Genomic DNA, 17,202 nt, shown 5'->3' on the forward strand with positions numbered 1-17,202 from the left:
CCTTAGTAGGCTGGAAAGTGAGGTGGGAATCCTTCCTGACGGTCGCCAAACCCTGGTGACCACGTCCGCTAACACAAGACGGCGAGCGTGGCGTGGGAGCCTTTCCAGCGGAAATTAGCCTTGCAGTTTTTCACAAGAACCGCTCGTTCTCCGGAACTAAACAAAATACATTGGGGCGTTGATCTTTTCGATTAGAGGACATATCAAGGTACATTTTGAGCCATAGAACGCCATTTTTGATCAGGGTACAAAAAAGTTGCATCATTTTAACATTTCACTAAAAAAGTGCAAAAAGTAAAAGTTTCCAAAAATTTTTGGGAAAAAATTCTATCTTTTTCATTTTTTTTTCCTCTTTCCAAGGGTTTTAAATAAGGGTTTTTGAGATAGGACAAATACTTTCCGAGATATAAATTTTTTTGGGTTGACAGGTAATTTTTTACCAAAAATGAAGTTTGAGATATCTCAGACCCTGTCGACTTTCCTGGCAAAAAAGTACCGGGCCTTCAATGGGCCCATAGGAAACAATCCCTGAAAATACCGCTGGGTTCGGCCGACACGTCCCTCAAAACCTTGACGACTTGGCGTGGAATGACCCTTTGCCGCCAATTACAAAATGATTATTTATTTCAGCTGGCACATAAAATTTGTAAAATGTAATTTGTATAATTATTTATTCTTATCTATATACCAGAATATTCTACCCATTTCTAAACTCTGCAACGAGTTATCTTTTACGTTTTCATATCCCGATTATATCTGGCACATCAAATGAAATGTCATATTTATTGGCTGAGCGATAGCGAAGCCTGTTACTTCAGTGGGGTTGAAAAACTTTTTCTGTCTGTCTGTCTGTCTGTCTGTCTGTCTGTCTGTCTGTCTGTCTGTTTGTTGTGTGTGTCACTACCCCTCCTGAACGGCTCAGCCGATCTGGCTGAGATTTTGCAGGCTCCTTAGGTATGTTCTTGGCTCGGCACACGCGAAATTTCACCATCCTAGCTCAACTGGTTCGGTTTTTATAGGCGAAAAACACAGAAAAAACGGCGAAAAATCGAGTTTTTCGCAGGCAGATCACTTCTGTCTTGAAGAAAGGGGGTCTGGGGGGCCGAGCCCACCAGCCTCAACAAGTTAAAAAGTTCCAAGGGTCAAGATCGTGGTATCTGTAGATGAAGCAACTCTATCTAGAATGAAGGGGGGTGTGGGGGCCGGGGCCCCCCAGAAAGAAACAAGTTAGAAGTAACCGACGATGGACAAGCCATTGCCTGCCGAAGGCAGGCTAGCGCCGCAGGCCAAGGTAGGTACGCCAGGCGCGGATTGAAGGAACAGGCCGCGAGACATCGCGAAGCCTGTTACGACAAAAGCGGTCGGCGTAAACCTACCTTTTTATTATTTAAAGCTTTAAAGATCCACTAATTGTAGGGAGATTATTGCAAGATCTGATCCAGCAATGATTTATTTTTAACTTAATAGGAATAAAAATCGGCTCAAGATCTTCAGTTTAAGATTCAATTTTCATGGCTCGCATTGGCTCTTGAAGGCATTGAAGTTTTGAACTGTTTGGGTTTTTTTAAGGATATAGTCCAAATTTATCTCTGCTAGGCGTTTAAAAATGTTTTTTCTTTTTTTAAAATGTTGACCTGCAATCATTCGCATAGTAAATGAGTAAAAAATTTTTGTGACTGTTTTTTTTTTTTATTTTTTCCATAAATACCACCAACATTAGAACAAGTTATTTTGAATTCTTATGAAAGACTTTTCTTCTACATTGAGTTAACATAATGAAAAAGCTTCTCCAGTACAGTTTAAGTCACAACTCTTTTGGAATTAAGTTGAAAATGTTACATTTTCTGTCATACACTATTATGAGAAAAAATACAACTTTTAAAAAGAAATTAAAAGTCAAATTTTGCTTAGGATCATACAAGAAGAACTAAGACATGGCTTGAAAGGCAGCAGAAAACATATTCAAACCTCCAACCAAATTGAGGCAGGTTCCCGAACTCTCAGCAAGCTAACAGATGACTCCTGCGTAAACAAAAAAAAAAAACCACATTATTGTCCGAACAAAAATCAGGGACAAAAGAACTAGACACCCATCAAAGGGGAATCCTGATCAGTGTACAAAAGAAATCTAAAAAAAAATTAACATATCAAAAATAGATAAAATCAAATTTGGCGAGCGATAGCGAACCCCGTTACCCCAGTGGGGTTGAAAAGTTTTGTCTGTCTGTCTGTCTGTTTTGTCTGTCTGCGTGTGTGTGTGGTGCACTACTCCTCCTGAACGGCTCGGCCGATTGGCTGAGACTTTGCAGGTTTTTAGGTATGTTCTTGGCTCGGCACACGCGAAATTTCACTATCCTAGCTCAACTGGTTCAGTTTTTATAGCCGAAAAACACCTAAAAAACGGCGAAAAATGGAGTTTTCTGCAGGTAGATCACCTCTGTCTTGAAGGAAGGGGGGTCTGGGGGGCGGACCCCCCAGCCTCGACAGATTAAAAAGTTACAAGGGTCAAGATCGTGTTATCTGTAGATGAAGCAACTCTTTCTAGAATTAAGGGGGGTCGGGGGGGCAGACCCCCCCAGCATGCAACACGTAAGAAGAAACCCGACGATGGACAAGCCAATGCCTCCCAAAGGCAGGCTAGCGCCGCAGGCCAAGGTAGGTACGCCAGGCGCGGATTGGAGGAACGGGCCGCGAGATATCGCGAAGCCTTTTACGACAAGACGCGGTCTGGCGTAAACCTACCTTGTACAGTTACACTATGATCAGAAAGAGTCTGCAAATGCCCATCCATTATGGTAGCAAAACATTATAATCTACATCATGGTCCTAAAAGTAAAAATTTTAAAAAATTGGCAGTAAAATATTCTGCTCTAAGGGCCAAAGACATCTAACAATAAGGATGAGAAAGCAACCTTATTGCTAACTCACAAACAGAAATAAAGTTAATCTGTGATCGAAGCTTGCTCTGTAGCATCTGATTGTTACCATCTGTCCTTCGACCCACGATTTTCTTTCAATCAAAACACATTTTTTAAAGATAAGTAAAAAGGACTCAGACATGGATTGCAAGCACTTAGAATAACATTAAAAGACAGCACATGGAATGTCAAGTCAAACTAGGTCTTGAACAAAAGCAGACCAACACATTTAAAAAAGCCAAGTTATTTTTCAAAATGGTTCATTTATAACTTTATTGCATGCCAGGGTCTCAAACTTTGATCTAAAAAAACTGAGAGTGTGGAAGGTTTCTGTCCAAATTTAATAGACCTTCAAAACATGCAATGTAATGTGATACACATAAGAATCGACATTTAGAAGGGATTTCAAAATATATGGGACCAATTCTTTCTCCCTTTCTCTTGAAGGCGACAGCAACCTTATGGCTAACTCACAAACAGAAATAAGCTTACCTTTGTCATCAATTTTGCTTCAAGTGTTGTCATATGATGCCGCTTTCCCCAAAAAGCCAGTGGATTTGCTGTCTTGAGACACCTTTCCCCTTTTTGGTTTGCTTTCATGAAGTTCTGTTGCCTGTTGATATAATCAAAATCATAATGCAATTGGCAATTTAAAACTTTACATTACGAACAGTAAGGTAAAAAAAAAAGAAAACACCACTCTTACCTTATCTGTGACAATCCATAACTTCTTCCAGATTTTTTTCGTTGGTACTGCAATGATAATGCTCGAAAGGGGTTACTGGATCAATTAGAGACCTGCTGGCTTTGAAATCTTTGTCTGCCAGCTCTGCAGTGAACCTAATGATATATTTAAAACTGTTTGAGGGCAGTGGGATACTCTCATTTTTCCTTTCACACCATAAACAAATTCCACTAACTTTTGTAGGAACTGCACACTTACTTGGACTGGGTGCCATGAAATTCCTCCAGACTGTTCAGCACGCAGGAAGGCCATGGTGTAATGAACAGACTCCTGAATAAACAACAACAAACAACATCACTTTGGTTTCTTTATTCATCCTAAAATTTGAAGAGCTTCTATTATTTAAAACCACAACCAAATAGAGGGGTGGCTGACTTGGGTTTGGGATATATGAGTGAGAATGTTATCTATCTACTAAGACAATAGCATTTTTGCCTCTCCATCAGATTGGAGTGTGAACCTCCTACTAATTATCTCCAAACTGCGCAATTGATGAAAACAGCCATTGGAGTCCGTACACAACATTTTGTTAAAATTAAAATTTATTTTGGGGTAAATTCATGATACAGTAACTCAATGTTGGTCAAAATATAATCAGGAAAAGTCTGAGAAGAGTCTCTCCAAAGTTATACAAGAAAAAAAATATCAGGAGTTCTGTAAAATTTGGGAATGGGGAACGGGGACTTAAATTTTAACAATTTATGATAATTTCTAATGAAAGGCTAGAGACAATACTATTGCAAAGCTTCTCCATCAGAGTTAAAGCCTTAACTTTAATAATTTGGTTCAAAAGTTTTAAAACCTATGTAACAACTACTTTGAAGAAAAGTCATAAAAAATTTTGCTAAACTTAGATTTTCTCCAGCTTAGTAGCAGCATTTACACACTAAGACCCCTAGGGAGATGATTAAATTAATGCGAATATCAAAACAACTAAAGTGATAATTTAAACCCTAAGCGAAAGATAAAAGCAAGCCCTCAAATTTTAAAAGGTGGCTGATGAAAGCATAGAAATGGATTTTGTTTTCCCAAAAATGTTCCTTGCTTTTGCACTTCAGATGTGTTAAACTATCATCAGTTTTTTTTCAAAATAAAGAAAGTGGCAAGAAAGGGAAAAATTGCCAGAGCCACAGGGTCTTGCTTGACAGAGAAATCTCAGCCTCAACACTTTCGTTGATGTACTCTTCAAGCTTGCTGACTCTGTCGTCTACATTTCCTCCTCTGGATTTTCCACATAAGCCAACATAAAAGCACGCAATGATTCATGGCTGGCAATATCTCCCAGCCACAACTCTTTGCAGTCTTTGCCTGACAACAGGTCAGCATGAATCAAAAACAAAGATTGCCTTTGCAAAATAGGCCACATAGCAAAGACCTTCCTCCCGTCATTTGCACTGCGTGCTGAGTTAAAATGAGTCACTCAGACAAAGAAAAATACTTAAGATCTAAACAAGACTGATAAGCAATGACAAAAGGCAAAGCAATGACATATATAAAATACATAAGGCCTGACTTTGGGTTTGGGAAAGAGTGAGATGTTATCTATTTACAAAGACAATAGCATTTATGCCTCTCCATCAGATTTGGAGTGTGAACCTCCTACTGATTATCTCCAAACTGCGCATTTTATGAAAGCAGCCCTTGGAGTCTGTACACAAAATTTTGTTAAAAATTAAAAATTTTTTGGGATAAATTCATGTTGCCCGAATAGTTGCGTAGCTTCCTTCAAAAATTTAACAAAATGTGTTGCGTCTTGAACTCTGCATTCTGAAAGAAGAAAAGATGAAAAACATGACAAAGGAAAGCAGTGGGTGAGTAATGAGACATGCTTTCAATATCTACTTACCAAGATTTCGAGCTTTTCAATAGAACTAAGATGGATATCGGAGGACTGATGAGAATGCAGCAGTCGGGTCGTGGTCCACCAAATGTAATAGGAGTAATGAAAAAGTCTTCCTCCAAAGTTGGGAAGCACAATCAAGAAGTGACTTCAGTCATTCCAAAGCAACAGCTTTTTTATTCAAACAAAGCTCAAAAAGGGGAAAAAAAAGTTACACAGTTAGCTGCAAAGATCAAACTATGAACTGGCAAAAAGTTGCAACCCCCCATTTAAAGATCTTAAAGGGGAGTTTCTCTCATGTAAAGCAAAGATGCTGCTAGCAGTGACTTTTTTTTTTTATTAAAGTGATACTTGTTTTTCAAAGATCTTTAACAGTATATATGAACTGTGATGAACTCACCTGTTGGTGGAAAGCCCCAGAGAAGAACTCTGCAGTAAATTAAGTATTGGCAGAATATTTGTCGCTACAGTTGAATCAGAACTTTCCTGGTTGAATGCAAATTGTACCTGGAACCAAAACAAAAACAAGAGGTTAGGATGAAGAAGTTCCCACAGACACCTGAAGTCACACAGAGGAAAATGCCACTCAGCAACGAAAACACTGCTGATTAATAACCTCACCGAGAACTGATGGCTTGATTACATTTGGACAAATTAGAACATAGAATGTTTTTTTCTCAAGCTCGCAAACGAAAACGTAAAATGAAAACAAAGGCATGTCACTCACGGCCCCCCGGTAACACGCGAAAACGTTCTCTCGCGTCTAGCAGCCGATTGAAAAAAAAAAAAAGTTGACACTTGGACAGAAAGCAGAAAGTTTTGTCAGGAAATTTATAAACAGCTTGTTTTGTTCTGCTCCAAACATACTCAGCACATAGTTTGTATTTTTTTAAACTTAGCTTGACGGCAAGAACCACGGTAGTTCAAACGTGGTTGAATTCTGTCCTTTACTGAACTCTTGTGAAGAATAACCTCAAGGAGTACTGCTTATGTGAACAAATTCTACCGATCTGAGTGGATATTTACATATCTCTGTAGTCTCAGTTCGTGTTGTATGTTGGTTTCGTGCTTAGGTTAATGGCCTGTCTTACATTTATCTCTTCTCTTGAATGCTCAGGTTTTGTCCCCTCTTCTTTCCTCAGGAAATGAGTTTTGACATTGCCGAGGACATGGCCAAAGCGGAACTGAAGTACCAAGAGCCAGCTTTGGCTGGAGAAGCATACGAGGTATCACGCACCAATTTCATAATCATAATAATGTGAGTAAATATTCTAGTGGCATTTTATTTTGCTACCGTTGACATCTGTTTAATTTCAGTGTGAGGAGACACTATCTCTGCGTTCTATGGAAAGGATGTTGTGACGGCAGTTTAAGCGTAGTTTAAGTCTCAGACCTTTATTCTTGTTTTCAAACCTTTGAAGGAATCTCTTAACCTTAAATATCTTGAGATATAAGCGTCTGCTGGTCCTGCCAGTGTCATTTTTGGGAAAATTGCCTGTCTTACCTTAATCTCATCTCACATCTCACAGATGGCAAGCAGAGACCAAAAAATATAGGTATAAGAACTATAGATACCCAGTTGCCTAACAATGAATAGTGTTTTATGCTTTATCGTTTCAGAACCAGGAAGCTGCTGCTCTCAAATCAGAGCCCACAGAACCACCTCTTGAAATGACATCAGAGGTAATTTTCAGATTTTACCTGTCCCTATCCATTTATTTGATTTTTAATGAGTCTGTTTGTTCCCATATCCTCTCAGGTCATTGATGACATGAAATTTATAAAAGTTGAAGAACAAACTCACAACGAGCAAATAAACTGCCTATGGAGTAGGCCTCGAAGAAGGAATGGCGGTACTAACCTTTCCATAGCAAAAGTCAAGGCAATAGCAAGCGAATATGCAAACACCAGCAACGCATTTTCACACCGTTGGTTTACAGCATTGTATCCTAGGGGCCCTATCATATCATGCCCCGGCTGTCCGCTACCTGTTGAGTTTGGTCCTTCTGCGTTCCCATAGACAACATAGGGACTAGACAAGAAATGGCAATAAAAAGACGGATTTTTATTGCCCCCCCTGTGGCGTCCGAAAACGCTCGAGATCCGGAGACGGCCAAAGGGGGTGAAGCGAGGGTGGCGGGGACTTTTACCACCGGGAGGAGGGGGCCCCCCCCCACCGCCAGCTGTGCGCCGCTCGGGGCTGGCTCGGAGTCCCGGAGAGCACGAGCGGATAGGCGAGCCGAAGGCGAGCCGAGCTCTTCGGAGCTTCCCGAAGTACACCACGTACACCGGTCATAAAAACCCCCGCCCCCCTCGTTCCCCTCTGGTGTCTCCGGGACTGCTCGCCTCGGACGCCACAAAGGGGGGCAAAAAACCCGGACGGGCCAAAAGCACGGCAGCATAGGCTGGCTTCTCGTCTAGTCCCTATGTTGTCTATGTGCGTTCCTAACACTGCTCCAGCACGTTGCCTCCTGTCATGAAGAGCATTCCAAAGAAATGTATACAGTAATTATCAATAAATACTTTTCTTTCATACAATACATGAAAAATATTGTACGTAACAAGACTAAAGAAAAATATGTAAAGAAATTAAGGAGTCATACACAGTCTCAGTAATGACAGCATGAAATTGTGCATTGTGAGAAAATGTCTATTGGAGATTCTAAATGAATAGGGTATTCCGATGGAACTGAACCGGAACCCCGAGCAGTAGAAATATCTGGATCCGGTATGAGAAATCAGGTGTGCGGAGGACTGAAAGTATGCAAAATCGGGTGTGCGAATGACCTCCGCACACCAGATTTCTCATACCGGATCCAGATATTTCTACTGCTCGGGGTTCCGGTTCAGATCCATCGGAATACCCTATTAAACCATATTAATCACTCCACACTCGAGGGAATACTGGGATGGAGTGGCAGGTGCTGGCATAAGAAAATAAGGCCTGTTAAGAATTTGAAGACATTTTGATTCATAATTTAAATGAAGCATGTCCAATAATACAGAGAAGAGGGAATAACAAAATAAAAACATGATACTGGAGTAAGGAGTCTCAAAGTTTAGAGGCTTTTGAGACTGTTTTAAGATTTAAAACAATGTATGATTTAGGAGAACTTGAGGAAACAAATATACTTTTAAAAAATTGGAAACTATAGCACTAAAAAAGACAGACTTTCTGAACAAAATTAACTTTAGTAACAAATGTTTCCAAAACTAACTATATGTGCTTCTCACCCAGAAAAGATAACAGTACCTTGAATATAAGTGTTAATCAAGAAGTAGTTGAACAAGCTTATAATACAAAATTTCTCGGGATCCATGTGGATGAAAATCTAACGTGGAATGTTCATATTGATGCACTAATTTCTAAAGTAAGAACTGGTGCTCAAACAGCTTTCACAATGTGTATTACAATCCACTTGTACTAAAAGCCCACATTGCCCTTGTTCTCAGTCAATGAAATGTTCATATGGCTTATTTCCATTCAAGATTACTGTAAGCTAAGCTAAGCATAATAATTATCATCTAAGAAATGTAATGATTTCCATGCTGCCTAGCACTCTCTTATTCTGCCAGCCAGGCCTCTAAAAAGAAACTGTTCAGACTGCAGAAAACAGAACTGAGAGTGGTGCTGAAATACAATACAATACAATAGATGTGTTTTCAATCAAAAGAAATTGTACCTACTGTAACATCATTCAGCCATTAACATACAAAGGTACAGGTTTTACCATCATTAAATTGTATCTTTTAAAAGGGAAACATTTTAAGAAATGTACATAACACGTTATTGATGTCAAATTCTGTTAAGCAAATATCAAACAGAAAGGTAATCTATAGCAGCCATTACATTTCTCTGAACATGTGATCAATTTCCTGCAAAAGACAAGCAGACTTTACAATAGGTTTGTGTGTTAAATGAACATGCCTGATAATAGCGTCTTTAGTTGGTTGCTGGACAGAAGAAGAAGTGAAGGTCTTTCCGCACTGAGGCACCGGGCAGCGGTATGTTTTTTTGACCTGAGTCTGATTGTGAAATTCGTCCTGTAAAACACGAGAAAACAGAAAAATTACACTTCTGCTCTAAATGATCGTAACATTAATTCAAGAAATGGTTTTCTTAATACATTGTGAATATTTAATAAATAGGTGAATGAACTGTGTAGTCTATATGTAAGTGGATATTTAAAAAAATTATTTAGTGTTGGTATGTTTAATTTTCGCTCTTGAAACAAAAATTGTAAAATCTGACTACCCACAAATATGCTGATTTCAGTTAAACTTAAGAAAATAAAGCATTTGTTATTACAACCTGCCCGTTCTTTTTATTTTATCTTGGACCATTTCAATCCTTCCAGCATTACCCATGTTACCACAATGCCACCATTTAAAACTGAATGGAGCAAGTCTTTTCAGAATGCAGCCACTAATGGTGTCATGTTGATGTGTACATGATGGGGATGGGGCCTGAAGTTATAAGTGAGAATTAGTAATAAGAAAACAACAGGCTAAGCATATCACATGGATATTCATTCACTTACAAGCATGTACACCACTGTGCATTTATTCCCCATGGTATCCAGGACACGGTTGCAATGTTGACTGCCTGTGAGAGAGTCTCATTAGAATCATGCAAGCTGTTGGAATTCAGCCATTGAAAACGTCAGTATAAAGGATTCTACCTGTGCAATATTAGGCCCTGTATTGAAGCCGAAATGTGGGGTTCCTGGTGCCAAAACCACCAAGTCTCCAGGTTTTTGGACGATCTGGGAAAGTAGAACGAAACCATAAAAAACACAACTTATAATTATATTGCATCATTAGAGTCCATGATGAAATTTGTACTTACAATTTTGAAGGGGATGTGGTGTTCTGACATCCAGTGTACTGTTGGCAAGAGAGTCTTGTGCCCAAGAATTTCCGACATTGAGATTCGACCGTGAGTGAGCACCTACTGAGATGGTACTCTAGCAAAGCTGTTGCCACAGGGGGAACCACCACCCTGTTAAAAGAGTCATAGTATACCAACAATGCATAGAAATTTCAGAATGTCACCCATACAGATACATACCAAATCTTGGGATGGCCCAAAAAAAATAATTTTAAACTCCAAAGATAAGCATCTTCAACGTGGATAGGAAAACAACTGTGGGTGGTTCCAAAATAGAGATACGGTGTTTGTATTCCTGGGTAGTAGTGTGGCAGGAGCCATAGTAAACTGTAAAGTCTACTCAAACTTAAATTTTTGTTATCGAAATAGGTGGCTGGTACATCAATGCCATACCCTAAAGATTTCCCTTTCTGTGCCAACTTGAATATCTGAGTTCAGTGTATGCAACCCACTTCAGCACAGGTTTTGGCACCCTCCGTTTATGCTTCCAAGTAAACCGGTATCCTGGTTATGTATCATGTAAATGTTCAAACGTTTGTGTATCCTCTAAAAGTACCCGGCTCCTGTATTCTACTACATCATGAACAGTTTGTGTCAAAACGTCACTGTAAAGATGTTTGAATAACCCCTCTAATCCATTCTTGTTTATCTCCTCAGAGCTGTAACGGAAAGAATGAAAAGAATGGCCATAAGTGAAAAAACGCAATTAATATTTTGAACTAAAATAATATTAGACTGTGGACATACCAGCAAGTACCAGTTGTGTAGGAGTCTATCTGTCTCGCTGGTTGCTTGAAAATACTGCGTAGAGATGCCAGTTTTGTGTTAGTCAAAAAATACAGGCCGTCTCAAGACATTTTGACAACCTCTGCACTGAAACCTCATCCAGGTTTTGTGTCACGCATGAATCAACAAATTTCTGCTCGGTTTGTGGCGTAAACCCGTACCTGTGCATGTATGGAACTTGGTCGCCCTGGCCGAGAGGGGGAGCCTCAAGGCGCACATATACCCGATCGGGTGCACTATACCGGTACGTGTGCGGGAAGTCCCTCGGAACCAACACATGTACGATATGGCCGACACCCGCTCATGCAGGGTGTATGCGCACATATGCGGGTCTAGAAGGGGTTTTGAGGGGGCTTGGCCCCAAAATGCGTACAAAGCGGGTCTTGGGACCCATCCGGGCCAAAGATCCAGGTGCACAAGAACCCGTACGGAATACCAGCACCTCTTGCCCGACCCGCCAATGCTCGGATCTGGGTCCCGAGACCCGCTTATGTACGCATTTTGGGGCCAAGACCCGCTCATAGACCCCTTCTAGACCCGCATATGTGCGCATACACCCGTGCATGAGCGGGTGTCGGCCATATCGTACATGTGTTGGTTCCGAGGGACTTCCCGCACACGTACCGGTATAGTGCACCCGATCGGGTATATGTACGCCTTGAGGCTCCCCCTCTCGGCCAGGGCGACCAAGTTCCATACATGCACAGGTACGGGTTTAGAGTCCCCAGGGAAGGGCCTAGAGGAAACTAAACCCGTACCAGTGCATTTGCAAAGAGGTATATATGCGGGTCTGCTTGGTGTAAAAAAGCACAAGATTTAAAAAAATAAACAATTTATTTATGCGTTTAAATAAATGTTTCTAAAGACTTAACATTTTGCTTAGGATCATCACAATTAGAACGCAAAGCGTTGAAATAAATCTTGTCAAACATTAAACATTTGGATTATCACAATTAGAACGCAAAGCGTTGAAATAAATCTTGGCAAAGATTAAACATTTGGATTATCACAATTTGAACATTTACGCATCAGTACTAGTACTAGGAAGAGCAGCATGAATAAATTCATAGAATTAAGGGTGCATGAATGAATTTATAGTACAGAAGGAAGCCTAAGGCTTGGAGAAGTGGCAGGAGATTCATGACACCACCGGAAGGTCAGCCTTTGGGGATGGAGTGCAGAAAACAGTACGGTGTTCCGCGTTGATTACCTGGTAGTTGTTGGAGAGGTGAGGCTAAATTGTTCTTTGACGGACTCCGGCAGGATCTTGCAATCAGGGCAGTCCCTCAAATGGGGGGAAAGTTGGGTGTTTTTGTCGAACCCCTTTGACATGCCAGAACCCACAAATTGCCTGCACCTCCTCATTAATGATGGGACGTGGCTAAGGTGGTGCACCTTCTCCGCCCACTTCTTGTCGTCCTTGTCCACCTTCGGCCGGTAATGGTCGTTGTGGTATTCTATTGCCCACTCCACCACCGACTTTTCCCAGGCGCTCGTGACGATCCATTGGGTCATGGGGTTAACGTTCCCCCCCGGGAGCCTCGCTCGCTTCTTCTTTGGTTCCTGGCTGCTGCCGGCGACGTCCTCCGGCTGCAACAAGAGACGCAAGACATGTACTGACAAATAGGAGTATTTTCATCAGCGTACACATGTACAGGTACTCGTTAACATGTACATGTACGGCTAAGCACCCCAAGTGCCTATGACGCTCAAGTCCCACACTGGTACATGTACTCGTTAAGCACAAGGCGTGGTTAACCAGGGACAGGTGAAAAAATGAAGAAGTTTGGTGAAATTGAATGAAATGAGTTCTGGGTGGAAAATGGTCCTTTGGACCTTCCTCTTTCAGGATCTGTCGGGACTTCGACTATCCGGGACCTGGAAGTGCTTAAAATACATCTTTTCGCACACTCCTGCATTTACGACATTTTAGTAAAAATTTTCCGTTTTGCCATCAGGGGGGGGGGGTGTTCTGGTGAAAATCTTGCCATTTTCAAAATGAACCCCACTGTCATAATTTGTTGGGAATATGAAATCATACTTCAAAGAGACTAAGATTGATTTTTTAAGGCATATGCTAGGTCTTGAACCCAGTCGAATTGTCTTTTTTTGGGCTGTTTTGGCTTTATTTAGCCGTATCTTGAACAATCCTCTTGCGCATACTATTTTGACGTAAAAGGCTTATCTTCACATTTTGCACTTCTTCGATTCATTTAAAAAAAATTCCAGCATGCCTAGTTCAAATTTCCATTATATTTAATCACATGCTTTTTCATCTAAGAAGTCACTAAAAATTGTCTATTTTGTACATTGTTGATCAATTTTAAATGAAATGCATGCTTTAGAAGCTTGCCAATGATAATGTAATGGACATTTTCAGTTGTGCATGCTGGGATCTTTTAAAAAAGAATCGAAGAAGTGAAAAATATCCAGGTCAACCTTTTACGACAAAATAGTATGCGCAAGGAGATTTTTTTGGCTGAAAATCCATTTAAAAACTGTCACCAAACTTTAAACGCCCTTTTCTCCCAAGACTTTTTTTAACATTTGAATGGTCCTGTGCGCATACAGTTTGAAGTGTCGTCAATGATATTTTTTCCACTGACTCAGTAGGTTTTGCGAGGAAACGCAAGTGACAGTTTTTGTATATACCACCCAGAAGTAGGGTTTTGGATATGGGTTTTTTTACAAAAAAAGGGAAAATTTTTGGGTTTTTGAAAAATGTCAAAATTGAAAAGTTGGTATTTTGCTATCAGTCCCGGGAAAACAAAAATCTGTCATTTGCGTTTGTTCTTTGGTTAGACAAAAAAAAATAGTCGGCCAGGTCAAAACCCAAAAAGGGGAAACGAAGGAATTTTTTAACAAACATTTAAAAAAATTTATAAAAAAGCCGTATCTCAGGAACCGCTTGATATTATGGGATGGGATTTTGGGTGAAATAGTTTTTCATCAAGAGTAAGATTTTGACAGAAAATAAGAAGTTTTGGACCAGCAGTTTCTGAGATCATTTTTTCACCTGTCCCTGGCCTTAACATGTACATGTACGGCTAAGCACCCCAAGTGCCTATGACGCTAAAGTCCCACACTGGTACATGTACTCGTTAAGCACAAGGCGTGGTTAACATGTACATGTACGGCTAAGCACCCCAAGTGCCTATGACGCTAAAGTCCCACACTGGTACATGTACTCGTTAAGCACAAGGCGTGGTTAACATGTACATGTACGGCTAAGCACCCCAAGTTCCTATGACGCACATGAACGTACATACCTCTGACTCTGATTTCTCCTCGCTACCACCCTTCTTGGGACCCTTCTTAAGCTCCTTCATTTGTTTCACAGAGTACCTTTCAAAGTCCCTGAGGCCATAAATTGGTAAGAATATGTAGAACACAGCCAGCAATGTTCTGTGATGCTCTACAGACTGGAGCACTTGGTTTAGGTAGAGGAACGCGTTTTCCTCAAGAGGCTTGTAGCCCCGTCGTTGGAGCCATATAGTTGACATGGGGGTAGTTGCCCAAGCACTAAGCTGCAAGAGCAAGAAAAATAAATCAGTTGCAGACAGGCGCACATGTACTTGGAAGAAACATTAGTAAAGCATATTGCATTACTCACCATTTTGCCATGAAAGGGGACGTCCGCTTTGTAGGCGTCTCTAAATAAAGTTCCGCTATCGTAGTACATTTCATGTTTTGATATAGAGTCCTTCTCAAAAGCAGCCCACACATTTCGAGCGAGCTTCTGAGCAGGAGCATCGTCCACATCCCGCCTTGACAACTTGACGGCATTTACGATCTTCTGTTTCATTGTCTTCCTATAAGAGGCGACGGCCGCTTCCCTTACACAGGGATCTAGAGACAAGACCTTACGCTTCTGTGGGTATTTAAGAGGCTTTGTCAAGTCAAACTGCAAGAGAATAAGAAAAAGTCAGCATGTGCCACACTGGTACATGTACTCGTTAAGCACAAGGCGTGGTTAACATGTACATGTACGGCTTAACACCCTAAGTTCCTACGACGCTCAAGTCCCACACTGGTACATGTACTCGTTGAGGCGCAAGGCGGTTACCATGTACATGTACGGCTAAACACCCCAAGTGCCACACTGGTACATGTACTCGTTGAGGCACAAGGCGGTGCTAACATGTACATGTACGGCTACACACCCCAAGTGCTTACACTGGTACATGAACTCGTTAAGACATAAGGCGTGGTAAACAAGTACTTACACCTAACGAGCTTTCCACGTCCACCAGCCTAATTACGAACGAGGAAGACGGAGACAAGCAGCTGTCTGGGGGCAGCGGCACACTCCTCATGTTGGCATGTGGTATTAGAAACGACTTTGGGTCTGAGTCATGCCAACCCCGAAGCGCATCTAAAATGTTATTGAAGCTAGCGTACTCATCCTAGAAAAATAAATGAACAAGTTAAACACACGCACTCGTAGCGGTACCGACACACACACTGTCATTCGTACATACATTTTCAGTTTCAGTTAATGAAGTGTCAGTGTCATCATCAGTAGTGGCATCCTTCTTTCTAGTGGGACGACCGCCTGACTGCATCTTCTTTGCGATTAAGGTGGCCGATACGCGAGCTAATGGTTCATCGCTATCATCCGAGGGAACTTCACTTGTTGATGTGGCTGTTTTCTTGGCAGGCGAACCAGTATCACCCTCTACAGGATCCTCAACCTCAATCTCATCAGGACCACTGTTGTTCGCCTTAATGGCTAGCGTCTTAGCCATGAAATGATCAAACTGCAAATAAATTAAAGTGTTCCAATGGCAGTACAAAACAAACAAGCCACACCTGTACACATACTGGTTTAGGGCCAGAAGAACAGGTACATGAACGCCCCTGTCTCAAGCTGCACCATGAGTGTACGAGAAGAGAAGCAAGATACTCACCACCTCCTGTGTCAACGACAAGCCTTCGTTTACAACCTCGGGTAGCTTGAAAGTGACAGTCTTTTCGGCGGGGGCAGGACTACCCAGACATGCCCTTTGGATCCGGGCTACATGAATTTCTTCATTTAAATTATCATAGAATTCCTGGGATCGGTACAAATTGAGGATTTCCTCCTTTTCCTCATCAGGTTCTGCTTCAATGTCAGACGCCAGCTCTCTCAGCTTTACTGACTTGAACCCCGCATCATTGATACACTTTACACTGCAATAAAAAAAATACAAATGAAACAATGGACATGTACGTGTTAACACCACACTGGTTCATGTACATGTATATGTACGGCTAAGCACCCCAAGTGCCTACGACGCTAAAGTCCCACACTGGTACATGTACTCGTTTAAACACAAGGGTGGTTAAATGTACATGTACGGCTAAGCACCCCAAGTGCCTACGACGCTCAAGTCCCACACTGGTACGTGTACTCGTTAAGCACAAGGCGTGGTTAACATGTACATGTACGGCTAAGCACCCCAAGTGCCTACGACGCTCAAGTCCCACACTGGTACATGTACTCGTTAAGCACAAGGCGTGGTTAACATGTACATGTACGGCTAAGCACCCCAAGTGCCTACGACGCTCAAGTCCCACACTGGTACATGTACTCGTACACACTGGTTAACATGTATATGTACTTACAGATCGTACACACTGGTTCATGTACATGTATATGTACGGCTAAGCACCCCAAGTGCCTACGACGCTAAAGTCCCACACTGGTAAAGTACTCGTTAAGCACAAGGCGTGGGTTTAAAATGTACATGTACGGCTAAGCACCCCCAAATGCCTACGACGCTCAAGTCCCACACTGGTACATGTACTCGTTAAGCACAAGGCGTGGTTAACATGTACATGTACGGCTAAGCACCCCAAGTGCCTACGACAGCTTTATTAAGTCTAGATAAAGTGGCTGCCAAAGACAATGGAAACCAAGGTATGCAGTGTGAATAATATAAATTTCAATATCCGAGAAACATGCTGCCAAATAGGTTGCGTAATTTTATTTTTGCCACAGAGAAAGTAACCCCGGTTTGTGCTTTGCATTTGCAGGTTC

At 41.4% G+C, this 17,202-nt stretch overlaps 1 protein-coding gene across 2 annotated transcripts; it reads left to right on the plus strand.

Moving 5' to 3' along the window:
• The first annotated feature begins 6,558 nt into the window (after window positions 1–6,558).
• LOC117649656 lies at window positions 6,559–8,556 on the plus strand. Of its 2 annotated transcripts, XM_034392595.1 has the most exons (5): window positions 6,559–6,729; window positions 7,124–7,186; window positions 7,263–7,510; window positions 7,942–8,173; window positions 8,371–8,556. In XM_034392595.1, exons 1-4 carry the CDS (start codon window positions 6,613–6,615, stop codon window positions 8,117–8,119), a joined length of 606 nt encoding a protein of 201 aa, XP_034248486.1. In that variant the 5' UTR covers window positions 6,559–6,612; the 3' UTR covers window positions 8,120–8,173; window positions 8,371–8,556. The 2 variants fall into 2 exon arrangements, 1 of the variants encoding a protein (XP_034248486.1); XR_004587987.1 differs by lacking the exons at window positions 7,942–8,173; window positions 8,371–8,556 and having other exon boundaries at window positions 6,559–6,761; window positions 7,263–7,501.
• The last annotated feature ends 8,646 nt before the right edge of the window (window positions 8,557–17,202 follow it).

Source organism: Thrips palmi, unplaced genomic scaffold (genome assembly GCF_012932325.1).
Source record: "Thrips palmi isolate BJ-2018 unplaced genomic scaffold, TpBJ-2018v1 HiC_scaffold_4, whole genome shotgun sequence".
Lineage (NCBI taxonomy): Eukaryota > Metazoa > Arthropoda > Insecta > Thysanoptera > Thripidae > Thrips > Thrips palmi.